The sequence below is a fragment of the Notolepis coatsorum genome, assembly GCF_963971535.1.
Source record: "Notolepis coatsorum genome assembly, chromosome: 8".
NCBI classification, from domain to species: domain Eukaryota; kingdom Metazoa; phylum Chordata; class Actinopteri; order Aulopiformes; family Paralepididae; genus Notolepis; species Notolepis coatsorum.
This window is the reverse complement of record NC_140172.1, coordinates 132,610,814-132,638,804: the sequence shown is the minus strand read 5'-3', so window position 1 is coordinate 132,638,804 and position 27,991 is coordinate 132,610,814. Positions and strand designations below refer to the sequence as shown.

The following is a 27,991-nucleotide window of genomic DNA, read 5'->3' as shown; positions in this document are numbered from 1 at the left end:
ATAGTGACTCCATAAAGGCCTCTTGTGACATCATCATAGTGACTTCATAAAGGCCTCTTGTGACATCATCATAGTGACTCCATAAAGGCCTCTTGTGACATCATCATAGTGACTTCATAAAGGCCTCTTGTGACATCATCACAGTGACTTCATAAAGGCCTCTTGTGACATCATCACAGTGACTTCATAAAGGCCTCTTGTGACATCATCATAGTGACTTCATAAAGGCCTCTTGTGACATCATCACAGTGACTTCATAAAGGCCTCTTGTGACATCATCATAGTGACTTCATAAAGGCCTCTTGTGACATCATCATAGTGACTTCATAAAGGCCTCTCGTCACATCATCATAGTGACTTCATAAAGGCCTCTTGTGACATCATCATAGTGACTCCATAAAGGCCTCTTGTGACATCATAGTGACTTCATAAAGGCCTCTTGTGACATCATCACAGTGACTTCATAAAGGCCTCTTGTGACATCATCATAGTGACTTCATAAAGGCCTCTTGTCACATCATCATAGTGACTTCATAAAGGCCTCTTGTGACAGCATAGTGACTTCATAAAGGCCTCTTGTGACATCATCATAGTGACTTCATAAAGGCCTCTTGTGACATCATAGTGACTTCATAAAGGCCTCTTGTGACATCAGAGTAGTGACTTCATAAAGGCCTCTTGTGACATCAGAGTAGTGACTTCATAAAGGCCTCTTGTGACATCATCATAGTGACTTCATAAAGGCCTCTTGTGACATCATCATAGTGACTTCATAAAGGCCTCTCGTCACATCATCATAGTGAATTCATAAAGGCCTCTTGTGACATCATCATAGTGACTTCATAAAGGCCTCTTGTGACATCATCATAGTGACTTCATAAAGGCCTCTTGTGACATCATCATGGTGACTTCATAAAGGCCTCTTGTGACATCATCATAGTGACTTCATAAAGGCCTCTCGTCACATCATCATAGTGACTTCATAAAGGCCTCTTGTGACATCATAGTGACTTCATAAAGGCCTCTTGTGACATCATCATAGTGACTTCATAAAGGCCTCTCTTCACATCATCATAGTGACTTCATAAAGGCCTCTTGTGACATCATCATAGTGACTTCATAAAGGCCTCTTGTGACATCATCATAGTGACTTCATAAAGGCCTCTTGTGACATCATCACAGTAACTTCATAAAGGCCTCTTGTGACATCATCATAGTGACTTCATAAAGGCCTCTTGTGACATCATCATAGTGACTTCATAAAGGCCTCTTGTGACATCATCATAGTGACTTCATAAAGGCCTCTTGTGACATCATCATGGTGACTTCATAAAGGCCTCTTGTGACATCATCATAGTGACTTCATAAAGGCCTCTCGTCACATCATCATAGTGACTTCATAAAGGCCTCTTGTGACATCATAGTGACTTCATAAAGGCCTCTTGTGACATCATCATAGTGACTTCATAAAGGCCTCTCTTCACATCATCATAGTGACTTCATAAAGGCCTCTTGTGACATCATCATAGTGACTTCATAAAGGCCTCTTGTGACATCATCATAGTGACTTCATAAAGGCCTCTTGTGACATCATCACAGTGACTTCATAAAGGCCTCTTGTGACATCATCATAGTGACTTCATAAAGGCCTCTTGTGACATCATCATAGTGACTTCATAAAGGCCTCTTGTGACATCATCATAGTGACTTCATTTTTTTTGATCCACTTTTTCTCCCATTTTCTATATTTTTCTCCCATCCCAATTTCGTATCATCCAATTCAACCCTCCCCTGTCACGGACGCTGTTTCTTGCCTCCCACAAGCCGGCTGCAATGTGGACTAAGTCATACATAGCACAAGTCCCTTCCGGTACTTGAGGTAACAGCAGTCTCATCTTTTCACCTGCGCAGCTCGATCTCTCAGTGGCGAGGAGTAACGCGTGGGAGGCTCACGCTGCCCCAGACACTTCCTGATTCTACTGCGCAGGCGCACCAACCGACCTGTAGGAGTCGCTGTCCACAACGCCCGATCCCCACCCATCAGTTTCCCACCCCCTAATACGGCCAATGTGTATTAGTACGGACGACCAGCTAAACTGAAAGCAAATGTGGAGCGCTGGGCTCGAACAGGCAAGCCCACCGTCTCCAAACTTTGTGGCGAGCGCCTTGCCCACTACGCCACGTAGCCGCCCAACATCATAGTGACTTCATAAAGGCCTCTCTTCACATCATCATAGTGACTTCATAAAGGTCTCTCATCACATCATCATAGTGACGTCATAAAGGCCTCTTGTGACATCATCATAGTGACTTCATAAAGGCCTCGTGACATCATCATAGTGACTTCATAAAGGTCTCTCATCACATCATCATAGTGACGTCATAAAGGCCTCTTGTGACATCATCATAGTGACTTCATAAAGGCCTCTTGTGACATCATAGTGACTTCATAAAGGCCTCTTGTGACATCAGAGTAGTGACTTCATGAAGGCCTCTTGTGACATCATCATAGTGACTTCATAAAGGCCTCTTGTGACATCATCATGGTGACTTCATAAAGGCCTCTTGTGACATCATCATAGTGACTTCATAAAGGCCTCTTGTGACATCATCATAGTGACTTCATAAAGGCCTCTTGTGACATCATAGTGGCTTCATAAAGGCCTTTTGTGACATCAGAGTAGTGACTTCATGAAGGCCTCTTGTGACATCATCACAGTGACTTCATAAAGGCCTCTTGTGACATCATAGTGACTTCATAAAGGCCTCTTGTGACATCATCATAGTGACTTCATAAAGGCCTCTTGTGACATCATCATGGTGACTTCATAAAGGCCTCTTGTGACATCATCACAGTGACTTCATGAAGGCCTCTTGTGACATCATCATAGTGACTTCATAAAGGCCTCTTGTGACATCATCATAGTGACTTCATAAAGGCCTCTTGTGACATCATCATAGTGACTTCATAAAGGCCTCTCGTCACATCATCATAGTGACTTCATAAAGGTCTCTCGTCACATCATCATAGTGACTTCATAAAGGCCTCTTGTGACATCATCATAGTGACTTCATAAAGGCCTCTCGTCACATCATCATAGTGACTTCATGAAGGCCTCTCTTCACATCATCATAGTGACTTCATAAAGGCCTCTTGTGACATCATCATAGTGACTCCATAAAGGCCTCTTGTGACATCATCATAGTGACTTCATAAAGGCCTCTCTTCACATCATCATAGTGACTTCATAAAGGTCTCTCATCACATCATCATAGTGACGTCATAAAGGCCTCTTGTGACATCATCATAGTGACTTCATAAAGGCCTCTTGTGACATCATAGTGACTTCATAAAGGCCTCTTGTGACATCAGAGTAGTGACTTCATGAAGGCCTCTTGTGACATCATCATAGTGACTTCATAAAGGCCTCTTGTGACATCATCATGGTGACTTCATAAAGGCCTCTTGTGACATCATCATAGTGACTTCATAAAGGCCTCTTGTGACATCATCATAGTGACTTCATAAAGGCCTCTTGTGACATAGTGACTTCATAAAGGCCTCTTGTGACATCAGAGTAGTGACTTCATGAAGGCCTCTTGTGACATCATCACAGTGACTTCATAAAGGCCTCTTGTGACATCATAGTGACTTCATAAAGGCCTCTTGTGACATCATCATAGTGACTTCATAAAGGCCTCTTGTGACATCATCATGGTGACTTCATAAAGGTCTCTCATCACATCATCATAGTGACGTCATAAAGGCCTCTTGTGACATCATCATAGTGACTTCATAAAGGCCTCTTGTGACATCATAGTGACTTCATAAAGGCCTCTTGTGACATCAGAGTAGTGACTTCATGAAGGCCTCTTGTGACATCATCATAGTGACTTCATAAAGGCCTCTTGTGACATCATCATGGTGACTTCATAAAGGCCTCTTGTGACATCATCATAGTGACTTCATAAAGGCCTCTTGTGACATCATCATAGTGACTTCATAAAGGCCTCTTGTGACATAGTGACTTCATAAAGGCCTCTTGTGACATCAGAGTAGTGACTTCATGAAGGCCTCTTGTGACATCATCACAGTGACTTCATAAAGGCCTCTTGTGACATCATAGTGACTTCATAAAGGCCTCTTGTGACATCATCATAGTGACTTCATAAAGGCCTCTTGTGACATCATCATGGTGACTTCATAAAGGCCTCTTGTGACATCATCACAGTGACTTCATGAAGGCCTCTTGTGACATCATCATAGTGACTTCATAAAGGCCTCTTGTGACATCATCATAGTGACTTCATAAAGGCCTCTTGTGACATCATCATAGTGACTTCATAAAGGCCTCTCGTCACATCATCATAGTGACTTCATAAAGGTCTCTCGTCACATCATCATAGTGACTTCATAAAGGCCTCTTGTGACATCATCATAGTGACTTCATAAAGGCCTCTCGTCACATCATCATAGTGACTTCATGAAGGCCTCTCTTCACATCATCATAGTGACTTCATAAAGGCCTCTTGTGACATCATCATAGTGACTCCATAAAGGCCTCTTGTGACATCATCATAGTGACTTCATAAAGGCCTCTTGTGACATCATCATAGTGACTCCATAAAGGCCTCTTGTGACATCATCATAGTGACTTCATAAAGGCCTCTTGTGACATCATCACAGTGACTTCATAAAGGCCTCTTGTGACATCATCACAGTGACTTCATAAAGGCCTCTTGTGACATCATCATAGTGACTTCATAAAGGCCTCTTGTGACATCATCACAGTGACTTCATAAAGGCCTCTTGTGACATCATCATAGTGACTTCATAAAGGCCTCTTGTGACATCATCATAGTGACTTCATTTTTTTTGATCCACTTTTTCTCCCATTTTCTATATTTTTCCCCCATCCCAATTTCGTATCATCCAATTCAACCCTCCCCTGTCACGAACGCTGTTTCTTGCCTCCCACAAGCCGGCTGCAATGTGGACTAAGTCATACATAGCACAAGTCCCCTCCGGTACTTGAGGTAACAGCAGTCGCATCTTTTCACCTGCGCAGCTCGATCTCTCAGTGGCGAGGAGTAACGCGTGGGAGGCTCACGCTGCCCCCGACACTTCCTGATTCTACTGCGCAGGCGCACCAACCGACCTGTAGGAGTCGCTGTCCACAACGCCCGATCCCCACCCATCAGTTTCCCTCCCCGTAATACGGCCAATGTGTATTAGTATGAACGACCAGCTAAACTGAAAGCAAATGTGGAGCGCTGGGCTCGAACAGGCAAGCCCAGCGTCTCCAGATTTCATGGTGAGCGCCTTGCCCACTACGCCACGTAGCCGCCCAACATCATAGTGACTTCATAAAGGCCTCTTGTGACATCATCATAGTGACTCCATAAAGGCCTCTTGTGACATCATCACAGTGACTTCATAAAGGCCTCTTGTGACATCATCATAGTGTCTTCATAAAGGCCTCTTGTGACATCATCATAGTGACTTCATAAAGGCCTCTTGTGACATCATCACAGTGACTTCATAAAGGCCTCTTGTGACATCATCACAGTGACTTCATAAAGGCCTCTTGTGACATCATCATAGTGACTTCATAAAGGCCTCTTGTGACATCATCACAGTGACTTCATAAAGGCCTCTTGTGACATCATCATAGTGACTTCATAAAGGCCTCTTGTGACATCATCATAGTGACTTCATTTTTTTTTATCCACTTTTTCTCCCATTTTCTATATTTTTCTCCCATCCCAATTTCGTATCATCCAATTCAACCCTCCCCTGTCACGAACGCTGTTTCTTGCCTCCCACAAGCCGGCTGCAATGTGGACTAAGTCATACATAGCACAAGTCCCCTCCGGTACTTGAGGTAACAGCAGTCGCATCTTTTCACCTGCGCAGCTCGATCTCTCAGTGGCGAGGAGTAACGCGTGGGAGGCTCACGCTGCCCCCGACACTTCCTGATTCTACTGCGCAGGCGCACCAACCGACCTGTAGGAGTCGCTGTCCACAACGCCCAATCCCCACCCATCAGTTTCCCTCCCCGTAATACGGCCAATGTGTATTAGTATGAACGACCAGCTAAACTGAAAGCAAATGTGGAGCGCTGGGCTCGAACAGGCAAGCCCAGCGTCTCCAGATTTCATGGTGAGCGCCTTGCCCACTACGCCACGTAGCCGCCCAACATCATAGTGACTTCATAAAGGCCTCTTGTGACATCATCATAGTGACTCCATAAAGGCCTCTTGTGACATCATCACAGTGACTTCATAAAGGCCTCTTGTGACATCATCATAGTGTCTTCATAAAGGCCTCTTGTGACATCATCATAGTGACTTCATAAAGGCCTCTTGTGACATCATCACAGTGACTTCATAAAGGCCTCTTGTGACATCATCATAGTGACTTCATAAAGGCCTCTTGTGACATCATCATAGTGACTTCATAAAGGCCTCTTGTGACATCATCATAGTGACTTCATAAAGGCCTCTTGTGACATCATCATAGTGACTTCATAAAGGCCTCTTGTGACATCATCATAGTGACTTCATAAAGGCCTCTCGTCACATCATCATAGTGACTTCATAAAGGCCTCTTGTGACATCATCATAGTGACTCCATAAAGGCCTCTCGTGACATCATAGTGACTTCATAAAGGCCTCTTGTGACATCATCACAGTGACTTCATAAAGGCCTCTTGTGACATCATCATAGTGACTTCATAAAGGCCTCTTGTCACATCATCATAGTGACTTCATAAAGGCCTCTTGTGACAGCATAGTGACTTCATAAAGGCCTCTTGTGACATCATCATAGTGACTTCATAAAGGCCTCTTGTGACATCATAGTGACTTCATAAAGGCCTCTTGTGACATCAGAGTAGTGACTTCATAAAGGCCTCTTGTGACATCAGAGTAGTGACTCCATAAAGGCCTCTTGTGACATCATCACAGTGACTTCATAAAGGCCTCTTGTGACATCATCATAGTGTCTTCATAAAGGCCTCTTGTGACATCATCATAGTGACTTCATAAAGGCCTCTTGTGACATCATCACAGTGACTTCATAAAGGCCTCTTGTGACATCATCATAGTGACTTCATAAAGGCCTCTTGTGACATCATCATAGTGACTTCATAAAGGCCTCTTGTGACATCATCATAGTGACTTCATAAAGGCCTCTTGTGACATCATCATAGTGACTTCATAAAGGCCTCTTGTGACATCATCACAGTGACTTCATAAAGGCCTCTTGTGACATCATCATAGTGACTTCATAAAGGCCTCTTGTGACATCATCATAGTGACTTCATTTTTTTTGATCCACTTTTTCTCCCATTTTCTATATTTTTCTCCCATCCCAATTTCGTATCATCCAATTCAACCCTCCCCTGTCACGAACGCTGTTTCTTGCCTCCCACAAGCCGGCTGCAATGTGGACTAAGTCATACATAGCACAAGTCCCCTCCGGTACTTGAGGTAACAGCAGTCGCATCTTTTCACCTGCGCAGCTCGATCTCTCAGTGGCGAGGAGTAACGCGTGGGAGGCTCACGCTGCCCCCGACACTTCCTGATTCTACTGCGCAGGCGCACCAACCGACCTGTAGGAGTCGCTGTCCACAACGCCCGATCCCCACCCATCAGTTTCCCTCCCCGTAATACGGCCAATGTGTATTAGTATGAACGACCAGCTAAACTGAAAGCAAATGTGGAGCGCTGGGCTCGAACAGGCAAGCCCAGCGTCTCCAGATTTCATGGTGAGCGCCTTGCCCACTACGCCACGTAGCCGCCCAACATCATAGTGACTTCATAAAGGCCTCTTGTGACATCATCATAGTGACTCCATAAAGGCCTCTTGTGACATCATCACAGTGACTTCATAAAGGCCTCTTGTGACATCATCATAGTGTCTTCATAAAGGCCTCTTGTGACATCATCATAGTGACTTCATAAAGGCCTCTTGTGACATCATCACAGTGACTTCATAAAGGCCTCTTGTGACATCATCATAGTGACTTCATAAAGGCCTCTTGTGACATCATCATAGTGACTTCATAAAGGCCTCTTGTGACATCATCATAGTGACTTCATAAAGGCCTCTTGTGACATCATCATAGTGACTTCATAAAGGCCTCTTGTGACATCATCATAGTGACTTCATAAAGGCCTCTCGTCACATCATCATAGTGACTTCATAAAGGCCTCTTGTGACATCATCATAGTGACTCCATAAAGGCCTCTTGTGACATCATAGTGACTTCATAAAGGCCTCTTGTGACATCATCACAGTGACTTCATAAAGGCCTCTTGTGACATCATCATAGTGACTTCATAAAGGCCTCTTGTCACATCATCATAGTGACTTCATAAAGGCCTCTTGTGACAGCATAGTGACTTCATAAAGGCCTCTTGTCACATCATCATAGTGACTTCATAAAGGCCTCTTGTGACATCATAGTGACTTCATAAAGGCCTCTTGTGACATCAGAGTAGTGACTTCATAAAGGCCTCTTGTGACATCATCATAGTGACTTCATAAAGGCCTCTTGTGACATCATCATAGTGACTTCATAAAGGCCTCTTGTGACATCATCATAGTGACTTCATAAAGGCCTCTCGTCACATCATCATAGTGAATTCATAAAGGCCTCTTGTGACATCATCATAGTGACTTCATAAAGGCCTCTTGTGACATCATCATAGTGACTTCATAAAGGCCTCTTGTGACATCATCATGGTGACTTCATAAAGGCCTCTTGTGACATCATCATAGTGACTTCATAAAGGCCTCTCGTCACATCATCATAGTGACTTCATAAAGGCCTCTTGTGACATCATAGTGACTTCATAAAGGCCTCTTGTGACATCATCATAGTGACTTCATAAAGGCCTCTCTTCACATCATCATAGTGACTTCATAAAGGCCTCTTGTGACATCATCATAGTGACTTCATAAAGGCATCTTGTTGTGACATCATCATAGTGACTTCATAAAGGCCTCTTGTGACATCATCACAGTGACTTCATAAAGGCCTCTTGTGACATCATAGTAGTGACTTCATAAAGGCCTCTTGTGACATCATAGTGACTTCATAAAGGCCTCTTGTGACATCATCATAGTGACGTCATAAAGGCCTCTTGTGACATCATCATAGTGACTTCATAAAGGCCTCTTGTGACATCATCATAGTGACTCCATAAAGACCTCTTGTGACATCATCATAGTGACTCCATAAAGGCCTCTTGTGACATCATCATAGTGACTTCATGAAGGCCTCTTGTGACATCATCATAGTGACTTCATGAAGGCCTCTTGTGACATCATCATAGTGACTTCATAAAGGCCTCTTGTCACATCATCATAGTGACTTCATAAAGGCCTCTTGTCACAGTCACGACTCAGAATCATAATTGCTTCGGACATGTTATTGACCTACAGTACGGTACGGCCTATACTATTTGAACTTTCTTACATGGTCAAATTTGTAATCCTATTCCCAACATTTTTGCATTATTGAATCATATAAATCATTAGAAGAATCTCAATACTGTTGTATCTTGGCTCATATATCACGATAATAGTAATAATCTTGCGACATCCCTCCCCACCCAAAATATAAAAAATTAAATAAAAAATAAAGCTCACCTGCCAGATCACGAAGAAGATGAGCGCCGCGCAGAGCACCAAGGTGAGCATGTAGCAGAACGCGGCAAAGGTGAACGCCATGGCAGAGTCCGCCAGCCTGGCGGTAGACGGGTCGAGAGAGAGGGGGAGACCCCCTACTCTCTCTCTCTCGCTTTGACTATACCCCACTCCCTCTCTCTCTCCCTCCCTCCCTGACGTCCACCGGATGATCCCCCTTCTCCTCCGGCTGTGTGGAGAACCCCGTGTCCTGTTGTCCAGGTGAGAGAGAGGTGATCTGGACGTCCCCTCGCTCTTCTTCCTCACGTCCCTCCTCCTCCTCCCCTCGTCTCCCGGTTCATGTGTCTGAGCGGCAGAAGGATCGCGGTCATCATGTCTGTCTGTTCATCGGGAGGTCTGCAGGCGCTGTGTCGGCTCCACAGTTGTCTCGGAGCTAACAGCAACAGCTGAGCGAGGCTGCGTGTTCTGGGGCTCCGCTCCTCCTCTCCTCTCCTCCTCTCCGCTCCTCCCCTCTCCTCTCCTCCTCTCCGCTCCTCCCCTCCTCTCGCCTCTCCGCTCCTCCCCTCCTCTCCTCCCCTTCTCTCCCCGCTCCTCCCCTCTCCTCTCCTCCCCTCCGCTCCTCCTCTCTCCTCTCCTCTCCTCTCCGCTCCTCCCCTCTCCTCTCCTCTCCTCTCCTCCTCTCCTCTCCTCTCCTCTCCTCTCCTCTCCTCTCCTCTCCTCTCCTCTCCTCCCCTCTCCCCCTCTCCTCTCCTCTCTTCCCCTCTCCCCCTCTCCTCTCCTCTCCCCCTCTCCTTCTCCTCTCCTCCCCTCCCCTCCTCTCCTCTCCTCTCCTCTCCTCTCCTCTCCTCTCCTCTCCTCTCCTCTCCTCTCCTCCTCTCCTCTCCTCCCCTCTCCTCTCCTCCCATCCTCCTCTCCTCCCCTCCTCTCCTCTCCTCCCCTCTCCTCTCCTCTGCTCCCCCCCTCCTCTCCTCCCCTCCGCCCCCCTACAGTTTCTCGTTCAGACTAAACCTACGCATCTTGCTCGCATCAGAACCACAACGCGTCTCGTTGACACCAGTAGTATTCTAAAAGTGGACAGAGACAAACCCAGGCGCAGACTAGCAGAGGAGAGACGAAGACAACAGTTGAATCTTGAAGTGAGCAGGGATCCTTTAATGTAGGTCAGAGTGGCTCAACAAACAAAGGGAAAGGGCAAGTCTAAAAACAAACTAATTGCCCTACAAAACTAAAAACACTATGAATGAAAACTATCCTCCAACACAAGGAGCGATAGAAACTCCAACAAGACAGTGCTACTTACAACAAGGGTTCTGTGAACGGCTAACAACAAAGAGCACAACAAGACAGGAACCGGGTAACAATGTGTAATGACGCGACAGGGAAGACAGGAACTCACAGGCATATATACAGACACTGATTGACACAGGAGGGTAATTGGGTGATTAGACTCAGCTGGGGAGAACAGAATGACACAGAACATTACAAGGTTGAAATATATATACACACAAAATAACAACACTAACCAGAACACAAAACCAACACAGATAGGAGAGACATTAGACCAGGGAGTGTAACATCACAGACAAGACAGACATCAAATGAACAGAACACAAATAGATAATAATAACATGACATAACATGGTGATCAGGGAACAAAGCGGCACCACCTGAAATAGTCCACAGGATGGCGCTGCAACCTGGGGAGCGTTACATATAGGGAACAGCCTGTTGTTATTGTAGCGACCGATGGCATTTGGCTTCAGATGCTTTTATTCATAGATTTCCTTTTAATGTAACCTACATTTAACCACTCAGTAAATCTTGCAGTGTCAAATTAACACTATTCCCGAGTGTATTTGGTCCCAACTCAGAATGGGTGTTGACTCTTGCTCTTGTGTAAGAGTTAAATTAACTCTAAATAGAGTAAACATTTTAAAGCGAGTGTTATGTTTTTACTCTATTTAGAGTTAATTTAACTCTTACACAAGAGCAATAGTCAATTTAACACCAATTCTGAGTTGGGATCAAATACACTCGGGAATAGTGTTCATTTGACACTGCAAGATTTACTGTGAGGCAGGTCAATTAAGAACAAATGCCTATTTTAGTGACAGCCTGTCGAGAGGAGAAAAGCACCCCTCGAAGGGTAACAGGGAAAGAGGACAAAAAATAAGAAATACTAATAGAAAATAGACAGATGATACATACATCATACACCAAACAAACAACCAAATAAAATGACAATGTATGTCAATCAATCAATCAATCAATCAATCAGATTTATTTATATAGCACATTTAACATGACACGTGTCAACCAAAGTGCTGTACAGAGGGTAGATACACATAGATACATATTGACAACAATCACACTCCGTTTTATGGGAGGGCACACAGGCAAGCACACAGGAAAACAGGGCATGTCAGTGCACGGGAAAGGCTAGTAGGTAGAAGTGGGTTTTGAGCCTAGATTTGAAGACATCTATCGATGTAATACATGAAGCGGAACAGACACATTACAGTTAAAAGGCTGGCTGACAGCTGCAGGTGTGTAAACAACTCTGAGAAAGAGTCTTTAAAAGTAGTGAGGGGATCAATTTAGTCCTTTTTCAAAGTATTTTGCATCTCATTCCAAATGCTGGGAGCAGCAAACTGGAAGGAGGATTGACCGAAGGAAGTGTTAACGGGGAACATCTAGTGAGATATATGGTGAGCAGCTCTGATGTTATAGAGATATGGTGAGCAGCTCTGGTGTTATAGAGATATGGTGAGCAGCTCTGGTGTTATAGAGATATGGTGAGCACCTCTGGTGTTATAGGGAGTATAGATGACAATTTTAACAAGTATATCAAATAAGGAGGAGTCAGACCAAGGTGGGTTCTGTGAATGAGTGTAAGCCAATGAATTTGTGTAACGATGTGTAAAGATGGCCAATTTACAGACGTGTATAAGTCACAGTGATGTGTTGAAAATGAGCAAACCTAATGCTAAGTGATAGAAAACATTAAGGTGATCAATGATCATACACACTCTTGCTTGCATGCATGTACTGTAAATGACACCATTGTGGTGATAGTCACAGTTATTTGTGGTGTTATGTCTCCCTCTAGTGCACAGAAAGGGGGCTGATATACATGTGACATCATATGGTACATTGATTGATTGATTGATTGATTGATTGAAAACTTTATTAACAGATTGCAGAATGGGTACAATACAGTACAGCTCAATACACACAATTGTTAAGGGGATGCAGACCAGAGAAAGACTTTCGTCTTGTTTACATCAGGGTCCCCCATTTTCAATTCATCAGGACATATATGACATACATGACATGCAGATAGTCAGTACTGCTACATCTATACATTTATGACATACCAGATTTGCAAATACAGTACTGTTTGTGATACAGAAGGAGTCAAGAAAAGGGAGTATATACATTTGACGTAGAAACTGTACATTGGAGGAGGTTGGGTGGGGGGGGGGTTGGGTACATTGGGATATTGACAACCATACTGGGTAATTTACATTGGAGGTGGTTGGGGGGGGGGGGGGGGGGGCACACTGTATAAACAAGTAAAACTGTACATTGAGGGGGGGGGGGGGGGAGGAGACACTGTACAAACAAACAAAATTGTACATTGGACTATTGACAAAACCATACTAGGTAAATGACTGTACATTGGAGGGGGTTGGGTTAGGATATTTACAGGGGCCAGTGTTGAATTGCAGTCTCCCGTAGGTGTCCCTTGAGAGAGGTTTTGAAAGTGGGTAGTGATCCACATTCCTTTACAGCTTTGGGTAGGGCGTTCCACATTGATGTGGTATAATTGCGAAACGTGTTTAGTCCCTTATTTGAGCCGAATCTGGGTTTGACATGATTTGTGGAGCTCCCTCTGGTGTTGTGATCGTGGTATTCACTGACCTTTGGGAAGTATTTTGACATGTACATGGGTACCTTGGTCGTGTAGTGTATCTTGTAGACCAGGCCCATTGCAAGTTGCTGTACTCTGTCGTCTACTCTAAGCCATCCTAGGTTGTCAAAGTGGGCAGGGGTGAGGTGGGTTCTAGGAGTAAGGTCAAGCAGTAGTCTGACCAGTTTGTTTTGAGATGTTTGTAATTTTGTTTTTAGCGCCTTTGAGGTGCTTTGGTACCATGAGGTGCAAGCATAGTCGTAGTACCCCTGAATGAGTGCTCCTGCCAGAGTCTTCAGGGTATTCTTGTTTACCAGAGAGGAGATCCGGTACAAGAATCGAGTTCGTTGGTTGACTTTTTTTATTACATTGGATGCCATTTTGTCACAGGAGAGATTAGCCTCTAGGATGGAACCCAGGTAGGTAATTTCATCTTTCCTTGTGACAATATTGTCACCCACTGTAACTGAGAAGCCGTCGGTCTTGCTGAGTTTGTTATTTGAACCGAAGAGAATGGACTCTGTTTTGCCCATGTGTAATGATAGTTTGTTATCAGCGAGCCATATGCAGATTCTGCCTAGTTCCGAGCTGAGGGTTTTTTCAACCTGTAACTTGTTCTTGTCAGAGACCAGCAGGGCTGAGTCGTCCGCAAACAGGAACAAGTTGCAGTCACAAGCTGACGACATGTCATTTGCATAAATTAGGAACAGTAGCGGTCCTAGTATGCTTCCTTGTGGAACACCACAGCTCACTGTGAGGGGGGGGGATAGGGTACCGTTTACCTCCACCATCTGTTCCCTCCCCTCAAGGTAGGATTGCATCCAGCTCACTGATAGACTATCAAAACCAATTGCTTTTAGCTTGTCAATCAGAATGGAGTGATTGACCGTGTCAAAGGCCTTTTGTAGGTCCAGCATGACCATGCCGCAGTATTTGCCTGCGTCCACCTCTTGTTTGATGTGGTCATTCAAATAGAGAAGGCATGTGTCAGTGGAGTGGGATGTTCTGAAGCCAGATTGGAATTCGTAGATTAGATTTTTTTCCGCTAGGTACTTTTCGACCTGTTCGTAGACTATTTTTTCCATGACTGGTAAATGGCTGCTTTTTTATATAGCGCTTTTTATCCAAAGCGCTTTACAATTTGTTACTCACATTTTACCCATTCATTCACACATTCACACACCGACAGCGGAGACAACCATGCAAGGTGCCAACCTGCTCATCGGGAGCAATTAGGGGTTAAGTGTCTTGCTCAAGGACACATCGACACGCTGCCCGGGAGGAGCGGGAATCGAACCTGGAACCTCCGGATTGCCAGACGACTGTTCTACCTCCTGAGCCACTGTCGCCCCCTCAAGTTCAAGTTCAAGTTTCAAGTTTCTTTATTAGTTGTCATACAGAAGTACAGAATACCTTTTATACAAAATGCTTCTTTCTGTTTCGCTCCAGAGACTGTGCTAGGCAAAAATAGTATAAAAGTATAAAATAAGTATAGCAAGTATAAAATAGAAGTCAAGTACGTAGAATCTTTTTTTCAGTATATACATATATACAATGCTCAATGTAGAGTAGAAGTAGCTGAGTTACCATACAATATACTATACAGTGCAAAGCAGAAGTGGGATGAGGTACAATTTAGGTACAATTTACAGTAAGGTGTAATGACGTATGGGTTGTAGTGCAAATTCTTTACCAATAAATATAAAGTGTGCTTAGGTGTTCTAAAGTGGGTGCTGCAGTGAGTTGTATGTTTAAAGTGAGTGTGTGCGTGTGGATGTGTGTGCTGTGAGTGCATTTGATTGTTGTTACATAGTGTTATTGTTCGTTGAGCATCCTGATGGCCTGGGGATAGAAGCTTCTTCTGAGTCTCTCTGTGCTTACCATGAGACTCCGATATCGCTTGCCTGACCGCAGCAGTTCAAAGAGGCAGTTGTTTGGGTGGCTCGAGTCTTTGATAATTCTCTTAGCCTTGCCCATGCACCGCTTGTTGTAAATGCCCTGAAGAGTGGGAAGCCCCCCTCCAATTGTGCGTTCGGCTGAACGGGCCACTCTCTGTAGTCTGCTACGGTCTTGTGCGGTGCTATTCCCAAACCAGGAGGTGATATTGCCAGTCAGGATGCTCTCTATTGTGCATGAGTAGAAGTTCTTAAGGATCTTCTGACTGACTTGGAACTTCCTTAGGCGCCTGAGGAAGTAGAGGCGTTGCCGTGCCTTCTTCACAACACTGTCAATGTGTGTGGTCCATGTCAAGTCCTCGGATATGTGGACTCCGAGGTACTTAAAACTGTTCACTCTCTCAACCGGTGCCCCGTCGATGCTGATTGATTGATTGATTGATTGAAAACTTTATTAACAGATTGCAGAATGGGTACAATACAGTACAGCTCAATACACACAATTGTTAAGGGGATGCAGACCAGAGAAAGACTTTCGTCTTGTTTACATCAGGGTCCCCCATTTTCAATTCATCAGGACATATATGACATACATGACATACAGATAGTCAGTACTGCTACATCTATACATTTATGACATACCAGATTTGCAAATACAGTACTGTTTGTGATACAGAGGGGGCTGTAGTCCCTGACCCCCGACCTCCTAAAGTCCACAATCATCTCCTTTGTTTTGCTGACGTTCAGGGAGAGGCTGTTCTCTTGACACCATCCCGCTAGAACCTTGACCTCCCCCAGGTAGGCCCTCTCGTCATTTGCAGAGATCAGGCCCACCACTACTGTGTCGTCAGCAAATTTGATGATTGTGTTGTTGTTCCGCTGTGCCACACAGTCATGTGTGTACAGGGAGTAGAGGAGGGGACTCAGAACACAGCCCTGGGGGGCCCCTATGTTGCGAGTGATGGATGAGGAGGTGCAGTTGCCTGCTCTCACCACCTGGGGTCTGCCCGTCAGGAAGTCCAAGACCCACTGGCAGAGGTGATAGTTCAAGCCCAGGTCCCTGAGCTTGGCTATGAGTTTGGAGGGGACTATGGTATTGAATGCTGAGCTGTAGTCGATGAACAGCATTCTCACATAGTTCCCCTGCCTCTTGTCCAGGTGTGATGCTGCTGTGTGCAGCACATGGGCTATGGCGTCCTCCGTGGACCTGTTCGGGCGGTATGCAAATTACAGGGGGTCCAGGTTGATGGGGAGGGAGGAGCAGATGTAGCCCTTTACTAGCTTCTCAAAGCACTTCATGGCTATGGAGGCGAGAGCTACAGGGCGGTAGTCGTTGAGGCAAGCAGGCTTGGATTTTTTTGGGTACAGGGATAATAGTGGACTTCTTCAGACAGGTGGGGATGACAGCCTGTTCCAAGGACAGGTTAAATATGTCAGTGAATACCGGGGCCAGTTGGTCAGCACAGACTTTTAGGACACGGCCGGGGATACCGTCCGGTCCTGCTGCCTTCCTGATATTCACTTTCTTAAAGGTCCTCCTCACCTCATGTTCTGTTACCCTGAACACTGAGTCTCCATCAGCAGTGTCCCCCCCCTCCATTGCAGTGGATTGTAGGCTGGTGCTGTTATTCCCAGCCTCAAACCTTGCATAGAAGGTATTGAGATCATTTGCTAAGGAGATGTCACTGTTCAGCTTGAGGGAGGTGCCTTTGTGTGCCTTTGTGTGCCTTTAGGTGCTCTCTGGAGCGAACAGAAAGAAGCATTTTGTATAAAAGTATTCTGTACTTCTGTATGACAACTAATAAAGAAACTTGAAATTTGTAATCTGTCATCGTTCTGAGGCCCTGCCACATAGCTCTAGAGTCAGCCTGTTCATATTAGAGTTCAATGTTATCCCTGTAGCGCCTCTTTGCTTCTATTACTACTCTCCTCACGTTGCATCTCGCCACCTTGTGGTCATTCATGTTGCCTGCCACAAGCCCGGCGTTGTATGCTGAGGTGCGCGCTTTCAGAGCCTCACGGACGGATTTGTCTACCCAAGGCTTTTGGTTTGGGTAAACTCTAATTGTGGTAGTGGGGATTGTTTCTTCCACCAAAGTACAAACAAAGTCCAGCACTGTCTCCGTGTAGTCATTAATGTTATCTGTGTTATCACGGAACACCCCCCAGTCTGTACATTCAAGTGCAGCCTGTAGCGTTTCCTCTGATCCCACAGACCATTTCTGCACATCTCGCGAGACTACCGGGCGCGCTTGAGACTTTGTTTATATTTTGGAAGGAGGAAGATGGCGTTATGATCAGATTTTCTGAATCCACTGCCAGCCTGAGATTTGTAACTACATTTAAATTGCGAGTAACAATGGTCTAAAATGTTACCGCCTCTGGTGTTACAAGTCACATGCTGGTAGAAGTCTGGCAATACTCTTCTCAGGTTGGCGCTATTGAAATCACCCACAACCACAATAGCAGCATCAATGTTAGCTGCTTGGAGCTTATTTACCTCGTCGTAGAGTTTGGACAACGCATCGCCTGTGTTTGCTTGTGGTGGGATGTACGCTCCGATCAGGATGACCGACGTTAACTCTCTCGGGAGAAAGAAAGGCCGGCACTTGATGGATATATACTCCAGGTTGGGGGAGCAGTGGTTCGAAAGCTCCTTCACGTTGCCTGGATCACTCCAATTGTTGTTCAACATGAAGGCTATTCCACCTCCCCGCTGTTTTACGGATTCTGCTGTTCGATCCTTGCGGTGGATGAAGAAGTGATCGGCCGGTTGAATGGCGTGGTCTGGGACGTCTGGCGTCAACCACGTCTCGATGAAGCAGATAACGTTACAGTCTCTAACGTCTCTTTGGAATTGAATCCTTGCTCTGATGTCATCCAGTTTATTGTCTATTGATTGTACATTGGCTAGCAATATGCTGGGCAATGGCGTTCTGTGTCGCCTGGATCTCAGTCTATTTCGGACGCCGGCTCTCCTTCCTCGTCGCATGGTTCCTTTGTTGCCGAGGAGGTCTGGTCCCATTGTCCTCAAGATCTCAGCAGGCCATTGTTGTTGTTCGGCGAGCTGATCCAGAGAGTAATCCAGTTGGTAAGTTTCCCGTAATCCAATGTCTATGAGTGACTGACGGTCATACACATTAAATGCACCAACCGTTGGTACAAACAAAACTCTTAAAACTATAAATATTAACAAAAGTAAGTACAGTCTCGACGGAGCGCACAGAGAGGCAGCCGGTCTTAGCAGCGCCATCTTGTTTTTCTTATGTTCTGTTATCAAAGAGGAAACTAATTGCTGTATCCCAGTTTCATCTTTTGTTTTTGTTGAGTCATGCACTGTATGCAAAGTGAAGTTGTATTAGAAAACCCAACATTATACAAAGTGAGACAACTTCTTGTTATTATCTATGATAATGTGGTAAGAATCTCTTGTTTTTCCATTTAAAACCAATTGTTGGATTTTGGATCATAATCAGCCAGTATCAACTTGATACCTTTCTTGGAAAAACGTTGTTTATTCCATAAACAAAGCCTTGTACAAAATGTAAACCAGTTCTGTATTGTCCTTGAAAAGTATTTGGAAGAAACTAAATTCACCTCCTGTTACCCCGCTCGGTGGTCGTCGCGGCCTAGCTGTTATCCAAAAGCCTGTCGTCGTGGCACTTCAGTCCTCCCCTCCACCCCTCCCCGCGAGGAAATCGGTTCAAAGTCTCTGATCAAGCTCTTCTCGTCTGTGCGTCGAATTTTAATCTAACTTACACCCGGAAGGAACTCCACATTTAAATATTCTTGGCATAGCAACGACAGGCCCGGCCTCTCTTCTCGTTGCTATGTGACACGCTGTCTTTTGACCCAAATCACTATGGCAGCGGCAATGTTGATATTATCCCCTTAGCTCAGTGCCATGTTTTGGTTATGAACCTGCTGAATGATCCTGGGCATGCACACACACCCTGCTTGCTGCTAACACACTGACTCTCTCTGTCATCTTCCTCCACCACCTCTTCTAGCTCTCTGACCTCCTCCTCCACCGCCTCTACCTCTCTGACCTGGCTATAAGTAGATGCTGTCATCCACCAATATTTAACACTATATACACATTGAAAAACCTATATTTCCTTCACCATGACACATTTTCTCAGCACGTGTTACATCATCAACTTCAACAAATGTCCATTCTCCCATCGTTTGACTATGGTGTCATTTAGTTTAGGTGGTTAAGAGTCAGACACTGGTGTCATTTACAGTACATGCACGCAAGCAAGAGTGTCCATGATCACCTTAATGTTTTGTATCACTTAGCATTAGGTTTGCTCATTTTCAACACATCACTGTGACTTATATCAAGAATCAAGAATCAAGAGGTTTATTTGTCACATACATACCAGGGCATACAGTGAAATGCGGGTGGTCATGCGCGCATTGATTGTGCAAAATACAATAATAAAATAGGCATCGAAAAAATAAAATAGAGAATAAAATAGATAAGACACAAGCAGGGACCGAAACTAAAGCCCGCCGCCCGCCAGGGGCAGTCTGTTTTTACCTTTGGCGCATGACACTTAGAGGGCTGCCCGCCGTGTGGCGTGTAGACGTGTAGTTCATAAGCAGGCCCCTAAAAATATTTGTATGCGAACGGTAAAAATCAATTACGCGCACGCTGTGCGAATACAGATTATAGCCTCTCGTCTTTTTTTTCCTCCGCTGCGAGATCGTTAAAAAACTACAAGTCCCACATTGCACTCAAGCCAACGGTCCAATCACAGTAGAGTGAAGTGACTGGTTTCATGGGAAATAAAGCAAATGACCAATCGGAAGCTCTCATTTTTCTTGTTTACTTCCTGAAACTCCGCGATCAGGGCTCTCGTTTTCCGAGACACCAACTTATTATAGTCTCTCTCTTACCAATAGCAATAGATTTTAGAACACCTAGATTTATCGATAGCAATAGTAATATAACGTTAATGCAACAAAACGAATGCCTTGCTTTGTTAATCATAACGTTGATGCAGTAGCGTATGTCGGTGTGTTGGTTGTAACGGACATGACAATAACATAACGTGTACACATTAAAATTGCGATAATCTATTCTAACATTTTCAAATCGATGCAGTTGAATTTCCCCCTTAGGATCGATGCATTGTTACACCCCTACACAAGTCACTGGCCCACTGTGTATCTGTGTGTATAATAACTTGGCTAGCGTTATCAACAGCAGAGGTGGGCAATGGGTCCAGCTGCAGCACCGGAGTGCAAGCGATGTGATGTAATTGGCAGACTCGACTGTCAATCAATGGTCTACCTGACACGCAAACTCAAACAATGTTTCTGTACTGGAGGTGTGATTGATTGATTGATTGAAAACTTTATTAACAGATTGCAGAATGGGTACAATACAGTACAGCTCAATACACACAATTGTTAAGGGGATGCAGACCAGAGAAAGACTTTCATCTTGTTTACATCAGGGTCCCCCATTTCAATTAATCAGGAAGTGTACAGTAGGAAATTGTACAGTATTTCAATAGGCAACCCTGAAAGGATTATTTTTCTAGAAGAGCAACACAGCCAAAACAGACAGTGGAGCTGTTTGCAGATAGCAAGCATTTTGACTTATTGCGTGGTGGCGATGTCTCGCAGATAATACAAGTATGATTATATAATATATATTTTATTTAAAAAAAAATTGTATATATAAAATATATATTGGCAGGTAAGAAATATGCTTGGCGGGTAGACTCTTCCCATCTACCCGCCACTGGCCGGTGAGTCAAAAAGTTAATTTCGCTCCCTGGACACAAGATATGCATGGTAAAAAAAAAAAAAAAAAACATGCTAGGGTCCTGAGAAACTGGTTATTATATACACTAGTACTATGCAATATACAATTTACAATGTTAACTCTTAATGTATCTACACTATACAGTACCTCCTTCTTTTAAAATGTTTCTAAAGATTCTATTTTTTAAAGTGACATTTTGTTTAAAGTGATTGTTTTAGCGGTTGCCGCATGAGTGGTGTGTGTGTGTGTCTGTGTGTGCTCATGTGTATTTGTGAGTGGAGAGTTCAGTGTTCAGTGTTCTGATGGCCTGGGGGAAGAAGCTGAGTCAGAGTCTCTCTGTTCTTGCAGTGTGTGACTGTAGCCACTTGCCTGACCGCAGCAGCTTAAACAGGCTGTTGTTGGGGTGGTGGGTGTCTTTCATAATTCTGCAGGCTCTGGATTTGCACCTCCTGTTATATAAGTCTTGCAGGGGTGGTGGTGCAATACCCGTAGTACGCTCCGCTGAGCGCACCACTCTCTGGAGTGCCTTCCTGTCCTGTGCCGTGCTGTTTCCAAACCAGGCAGTGATGTTTCCAGTCAGAATGCTCTCTACAGCCCCGGAGTAGAAGGAGTGGAGTATCTTCCCTGATACTCTGAACTTCCTTAGCTGTCTCAGGTGATAGAGGCGCTGTTTCGCCTTTTTCACCACAGAATCTATGTGTGTAGACCATGTCAGGTCCTCTGTGATGTGGACTCCCAAGTACTTGAAACTGCTCACCCTGTCCACGATAGCCCCGTTTATCCACAACGGCGTGTGTCTCCTGCTGTATTCTCCTAAAATCCAGGCTCAGCTCTTTGGTTTTACCAATGTTCAGGAGTAGGCTGTTGTCCAGACACCAGCGTGCCAGTTCATCAACCTCCTCCCGATAGGCCTTCTCGTCATTGTTAGAGCTGTAAACACGTCTGTAAATTGGCCATCTTTACACATCGTTACACAAATTCATTGGCTTACACTAATTTACAAAACCCACCTTGGTCTGACCCCTCCTTATTTGATACACTTGTTAAAATTGTCATCTACATTTACATTTACATTTAGTCATTTAGCTGACGCTTTTATCCAAAGCGACTTACAAGTTCTGTACGACAGGTCATCAGGAAGGGTACAACTCTATCAGCTGAGTAACAATATTCATCAAAGTGTTGTGTGTTACAGTGTAGGTTAGTTTATTAGGACAAGTGTATGACAGTAAGGTTAGTTGGGGTTAGATTTCTTTTCTTTTATTATTATTTCAGATAATGGTTGAAGAAGTGCGTCTTTAGTCGACGGCGAAAGATTGGACGGGATTCGGCTGTTCTAACTGGGGTGGGTAGTTCATTCCACCATTGTGGGGCAAGGACTGAGAATAGGCGGCTTCTCTTTGATGAGCGGTTCCCTTTGCCGCACGGTATGCTAGGTCGAGGGCCTTGAAGTGTATATGTGCAGCAATGGGGAGCCAGTGCAGGTCCCTAAGAAGTGGGGTGACATGGGCCGACTTCGGTAGGTTTGAGATCAGGCGGGCCGCTGCGTTTTGAATGAGTTGAAGAGGCTTGGTGGCAGTGGCCGGGAGGCCAGCGAGCAGTGCGTTGCAGTAGTCGAGGCGGGAGATGACTGTTGATTGGATGAGGAGTTGGGTGGCTTCTTTTGTCAGGAAGGGGCGGATCCTTCTGACGTTGCTCAGGAGGAATCTGCAGGTTCTGGTTGTCGCTGCGATGTGAGCAGAGAAGTTCAACTGGTCGTCGAGGACAACACCAAGGTTCTTGGTGGTCGGGGACGCGGTCACAGCTGCATTCTCGACTGTGATGGAGAGGTCGGTCAGGGGGGAGGATTTGGCCGGCAGGTCGAGCAATTCTGTTTTGCTTAGGTTCAGTTTGAGGTGGTTGGTCGTCATCCAGGCGGAGATGTCGGACAGACAGGCCGAGATCCGCTCAGAGACGTGGATATCTGAGGGAGGGAAGGAGAGGAAGAGTTGAGTATCATCGGCATAACAATGATATGAGAAGCCATGAGACGTGATAATGTTACCCAGTGATTTAGTGTAGAGGGAGAAGAGAAGGGGTCCTAGGACCGAGCCCTGGGGGACACCCGTCCCCAGGGGGCGGGTGGCCGACAGAGTCCCTCTCCATGACACTTGGTAGGAGCGGTCATTGAGGTATGATGTCAGCCATGTCAGCGCAGATCCAGCCACTCCCATTCCTGCGAGGGCCGCGAGGAGGATCTGATGGTTGACTGTGTCGAAGGCTGCAGATAGATCTAGGAGAATCAGGACAGAGGAGAGGCCTTTCGCTTTTGCTAAGTGAAGTGCCTCTGTGACCGCAATGAGGGCCGTTTCTGTGGAGTGGCCAGTCCGGAAGCCAGACTGATTAGGGTCGAGGTCATTCTGTAAGAGATAAGCAGTAAGTTGGTTGGATACAGCACGTTCAAGTGTTTTAGAAAGGAAGGAGAGAAGAGAGACAGGACGATAGTTGCCTATGACAGTGGGGTTCAGGGTTTTTTTTTTATGAGGAGCGTGACTCTGGCTTGTTTTAGGGAGGTGGGGCCCACCCCCGAGTTGAGTGAGGAGTTGATGGTTGCAGTTAGGAATGGGAGGATGTCCGGTGCTATGGTCTGGAGGAGTGGGGAGGGTAGCTGGTCCAGCTGGCATGTAGTCGGACGGTTCGACGTTACCAGTGTCAGGGTCTCGGCTTCTGTAATGGGAGAGAAAGATGACAGAGCTTGATGAGGTTCTCGATTCAGTGTTTGGAATGGGTGGGGGTTGGGAGAAGGAGCTGCGGCTGTTCTCCACTTTTTCCTCAAAGAAGATCGCAATCTACTCCCTATAACACCAGAACTGCTCAGCATATCTCTATAACACCAGAGCTGCTCACCATATCTCTATAACACCAGAGCTGCTCACCATATCTCTATAACACCAGAGCTGTTCACCATATCTCTATAACACCAGAGCTGCTCACCATATCTCTATAACACCAGAGCTGCTCACCATATCTCTATAACACCAGAGCTGTTCACCATATCTCTATAACACTAGAGCTGTTCATCATATCTCTATAACACTAGAGCTGGTCACCATATCTCTATAACACCAGAGCTGCTCACCATATCTCTATAACACCAGAGCTGCTCACCATATATCTCACTAGATGTTCCCCGTTAACACTTCCTTCGGTAGGGGGGGCAGGTGGCGCACGGAGATTACGTTCGTCACCAACACCGGGAGACACTAGGATTCGCCTGTTCGAATCCAGCTCCCGGCGTTGCTATCAGCTTGGCTGGCCTCTCACACTGATACAATTGGCTGTATCAGGGGGTGGGAAAGCTGAAGGGTGGGTCCTGGGCGTTGTGGACAGCGACCCCTACAGTTCGGTCGGGGCGCCTGCTCAGCAAGGGTTGGAACTAAGGAGAGATAGTGTGGCCTCCCAGACGCCACACTCTCCCCGGTGAGAACCTGCGCGGCCAGGTTGGCCTGCCCCAGGCTGCACATGCGTCGGAGGAAAGCATGTGACAGTCTCCGGTCTCCCGGACCAACAGTAGGGGAAAGTACGCAACAACCAGGAAGGGTGGGATGGGAGAAAAATCGGGAAAAAAGGAGGGGAAGAAAGATAATAATAAAAAAAAAAAAAAAAAAAAACACTTCCTTCGGTCAACCCTCCTTCCAGTTTGCTGCTCCCAGCATTTGGTGATGCAAAATACTTTGAAAAAGGACTAAATTGATCCCCTCACTACTTTTAAAGACTCTTTCTCAGAGTTGTTTACACACCTGCAGCTGTCAGCCAGCCTTTCAACTGTGATGTGCCTGTTCTGCTTCTTGTAGCCCCTTTGTCATTGTATTTGGTTGTTTGATGTGTCTTTTAATTATTCCCCTCTGTGATGTATGTTCTGTACCATCTGTCTCTCTCTATGATTATTTCTTATTTTTTGTCCTCTTTCCCTGTTATCCATCTCTGGTAATTTTTAAGGCCCTTATTGGTAAGCTACCACCTTATACTACATCATTATTGGTAAGCTACCTCCTTATACTACATCATTATTGGTAAGCTACCTCCTTATACTACATCATTATTGGTAAGCTACCTGCTTATACTACATCATTATTGGTAAGCTATACCTGTTTATACTACATCATTATTGGTAAGCTACCTCCTTATACTACATCATTATTGGTAAGCTACCACCTTATACTACACCATTATTAGTAAGCTACCTCCTTATACTACATCATTATTAGTAAGCTAACTCCTTATACTACATTATTGGTAAGCTACCTCCTTGTACTACATCATTATTGTTAAGCTACCTGCTTATACTACATCATTATTGGTAAGCTACCTCCTTATACTACATCATTATTGGTAAGCTACCTGCTTATACTACATCATTATTGGTAAGCTATAACTCCTTATACTACATCATTATTGGTAAGCTACCTCCTTATACTACATAATTTATACTACATCATTATTGTTAAGCTACCTCCTTATACTACATAATTATTGGTAAGCTACCTGCTTATACTACATCATTATTGGTAAGCTACCTCCTTATACTACATCATTATTGGTAAGCTACCTGCTTATACTACATCATTATTGGTAAGCTACCTGCTTATACTACAGCATTATTGGTAAGCTATACCTCCTTATACTACATAATTATTGGTAAGCTACCTCCTTATACTACATCATTATTGGTAAGCTACCTTGTTATATTACATCATTATTGGTAAGCTACCTCCTTATACTACATCATTATTGGTAAGCTACCTCATACTACATAATTATTAGTAAGCTACCTCCTTATACTACATCATTATTAGTAAGCTACCTCCTTATACTACATCATTATTGGTAAGCTACCTCCTTATACTACATCATTATTGGTAAGCTACCTCATACTACATAATTATTAGTAAGCTACCTCCTTATACTACATCATTATTGGTAAGCTACCTCCTTATACTACATAATTATTAGTAAGCTACCTCCTTATACTACATCATTATTAGTAAGCTACCTCCTTATACTACATCATTATTGGAATGGAATTTTGGAACCCGTTGCAGTGACTGGCTGGTCCATAAGGAGAGTTTGCTCTGAACAGGGTAAATCTGCATTTTGCTATGATATGCCTCTAGCTCATGGAATGAACTCCAACAGTCCTTAAAGCTTGAGATTCTCCCCTCTGTTGCAGAGTTTAAAACCTTTATCTCCAACCTTTGTCAATCAAGTTGTACGTGTTTTAATTGATTTGTTATTCTTGCTCTTTGCCTCGTCTTGTTGTCTTATTGTTATGATTTTATATGCTGTGTGATTTTTATATGCTTTTTTTTGCTCATTTATGTATGTACACTCGACGTGACTGTAAATGAGGGAAACCTCAGTTATCCACATCTGTCTGTATATCTGCATATAATCCCTTTTCCATATCTGTAGTCTGTACCTCACCTATACTCTTACTAGTTACGCTGCTGGCCAGTATGACTTACTACCCGTATCACTGTACATTAATACTACATCTGATTAGCACTATGACCCAATAGTACTAATTTGCATATTTTACATCCAGTTTAATCTCCTGTACATTGTATATTACTGTTGCACTTTACTGTTACATTTGCACTCTGGTTGGATGCCAAACTTATTTCCGTTGTACTTGTGCTGCATGATGACAATTTGAATCGAATCTAAATAAATAAACTATTCGTTATTCTGCTGCATGGTCCGTGGAAGCCCCCCCAGGGCAGCGGGGGCGACGCTTTCATGCAGGTAATCTGTGAAGGATTAGCCCACTTTAACCCTCCCCCTGCCAGCCCCCCGAGTTTAAATAAAGGTTCAATAATAAATGAATGAACCTCTATGGCTTATTGTTTCTTATTTGTACCTGTTTCATCATGCGGGCTGATACAGGAGTATTGCATAACAAGTGACATTGATATTATTATACAAGACCCGCGCGGGGAAATAACGCATCGTTTAACTCTTGTTTCCATTCAGACGGATCTCCTCCTCTGCGGCTCGCGCTGCGGCTCGCGCTGAGAGACTCCCTCGCGCCCTGAGCTCCTCCACCGCAAGAATAAATACACCCCGCAACAATAAAGACACCCCGCAACAATAAAGACACAGCGCCTGCTATTAACATACCGTCAAGCTCCTACCCCCCCCCCCCCCCTTCACACACCTCTCTCTCTCCCCCCCCTCTCCCCCCATCCTCGCTTAGATTCCCTTTCTGTCCTGGTGTGAGTGTATGGTTTGCATCCCCTCTCTCTCGCTCTCTCTCTCTCTCTCTCTCTCTCTCTCTCTCTCTCTCTCTCTCTCTCTCTCTCTCTCTCTCTCTCTCTCTCTCTCTTTCTCTCAATCTTCATCATTCATTCACGCCTACTCATGTGCAGTCCTGTCAAATATCCAGTTTTATATCCAGCGGGAGAGACGGTATTTCCCCCGTTCACTCAAGGTTTTTTATTGTAAGGACCATTATTTAAATGCTACTGCATATATAAATATATATATATATCTTTTCACTGTTTTTGGGGTATTGCTGATCTCAGCGGGGCGGTTTGAGGACTCTCCAACACCAACCACCACTGGAGAGGCTATAGTGCTTCAACGAATTTACTTTTTTCTTAAACTTGAATCGTGGATTACGAAGCACCGATGTGACAACGTCTTAAGTCATCTGTCCAAGAGCCTCAGCTGCAGCGACAAGCATCATCTCTTCTCCCTCCACC

At 44.7% G+C, this 27,991-nt stretch overlaps 1 protein-coding gene and 1 pseudogene across 2 annotated transcripts in view; one reads left to right on the top strand and one right to left on the bottom strand.

The window, feature by feature from the left end:
* The window catches only part of cnih2 (cornichon family AMPA receptor auxiliary protein 2), a gene marked incomplete at its 3' end in the record, with an annotated part of 46,762 nt that extends 37,011 nt beyond the window's left edge, over positions 1-9,751 (bottom strand). The window contains exon 1 of the mRNA XM_084319896.1: positions 9,662-9,751. Within this exon, the coding sequence (XP_084176022.1) occupies positions 9,662-9,742 (81 nt within the window). The 5' untranslated portion in view covers positions 9,743-9,751. The remainder of the gene's footprint in view (positions 1-9,661) is intronic.
* LOC311233335 (sodium/calcium exchanger 1-like) overlaps positions 1-27,991 on the top strand; it is a 194,989-nt pseudogene that overhangs the window by 128,549 nt on the left and 38,449 nt on the right. The gene's annotated exons all lie outside the window — the stretch shown is intronic.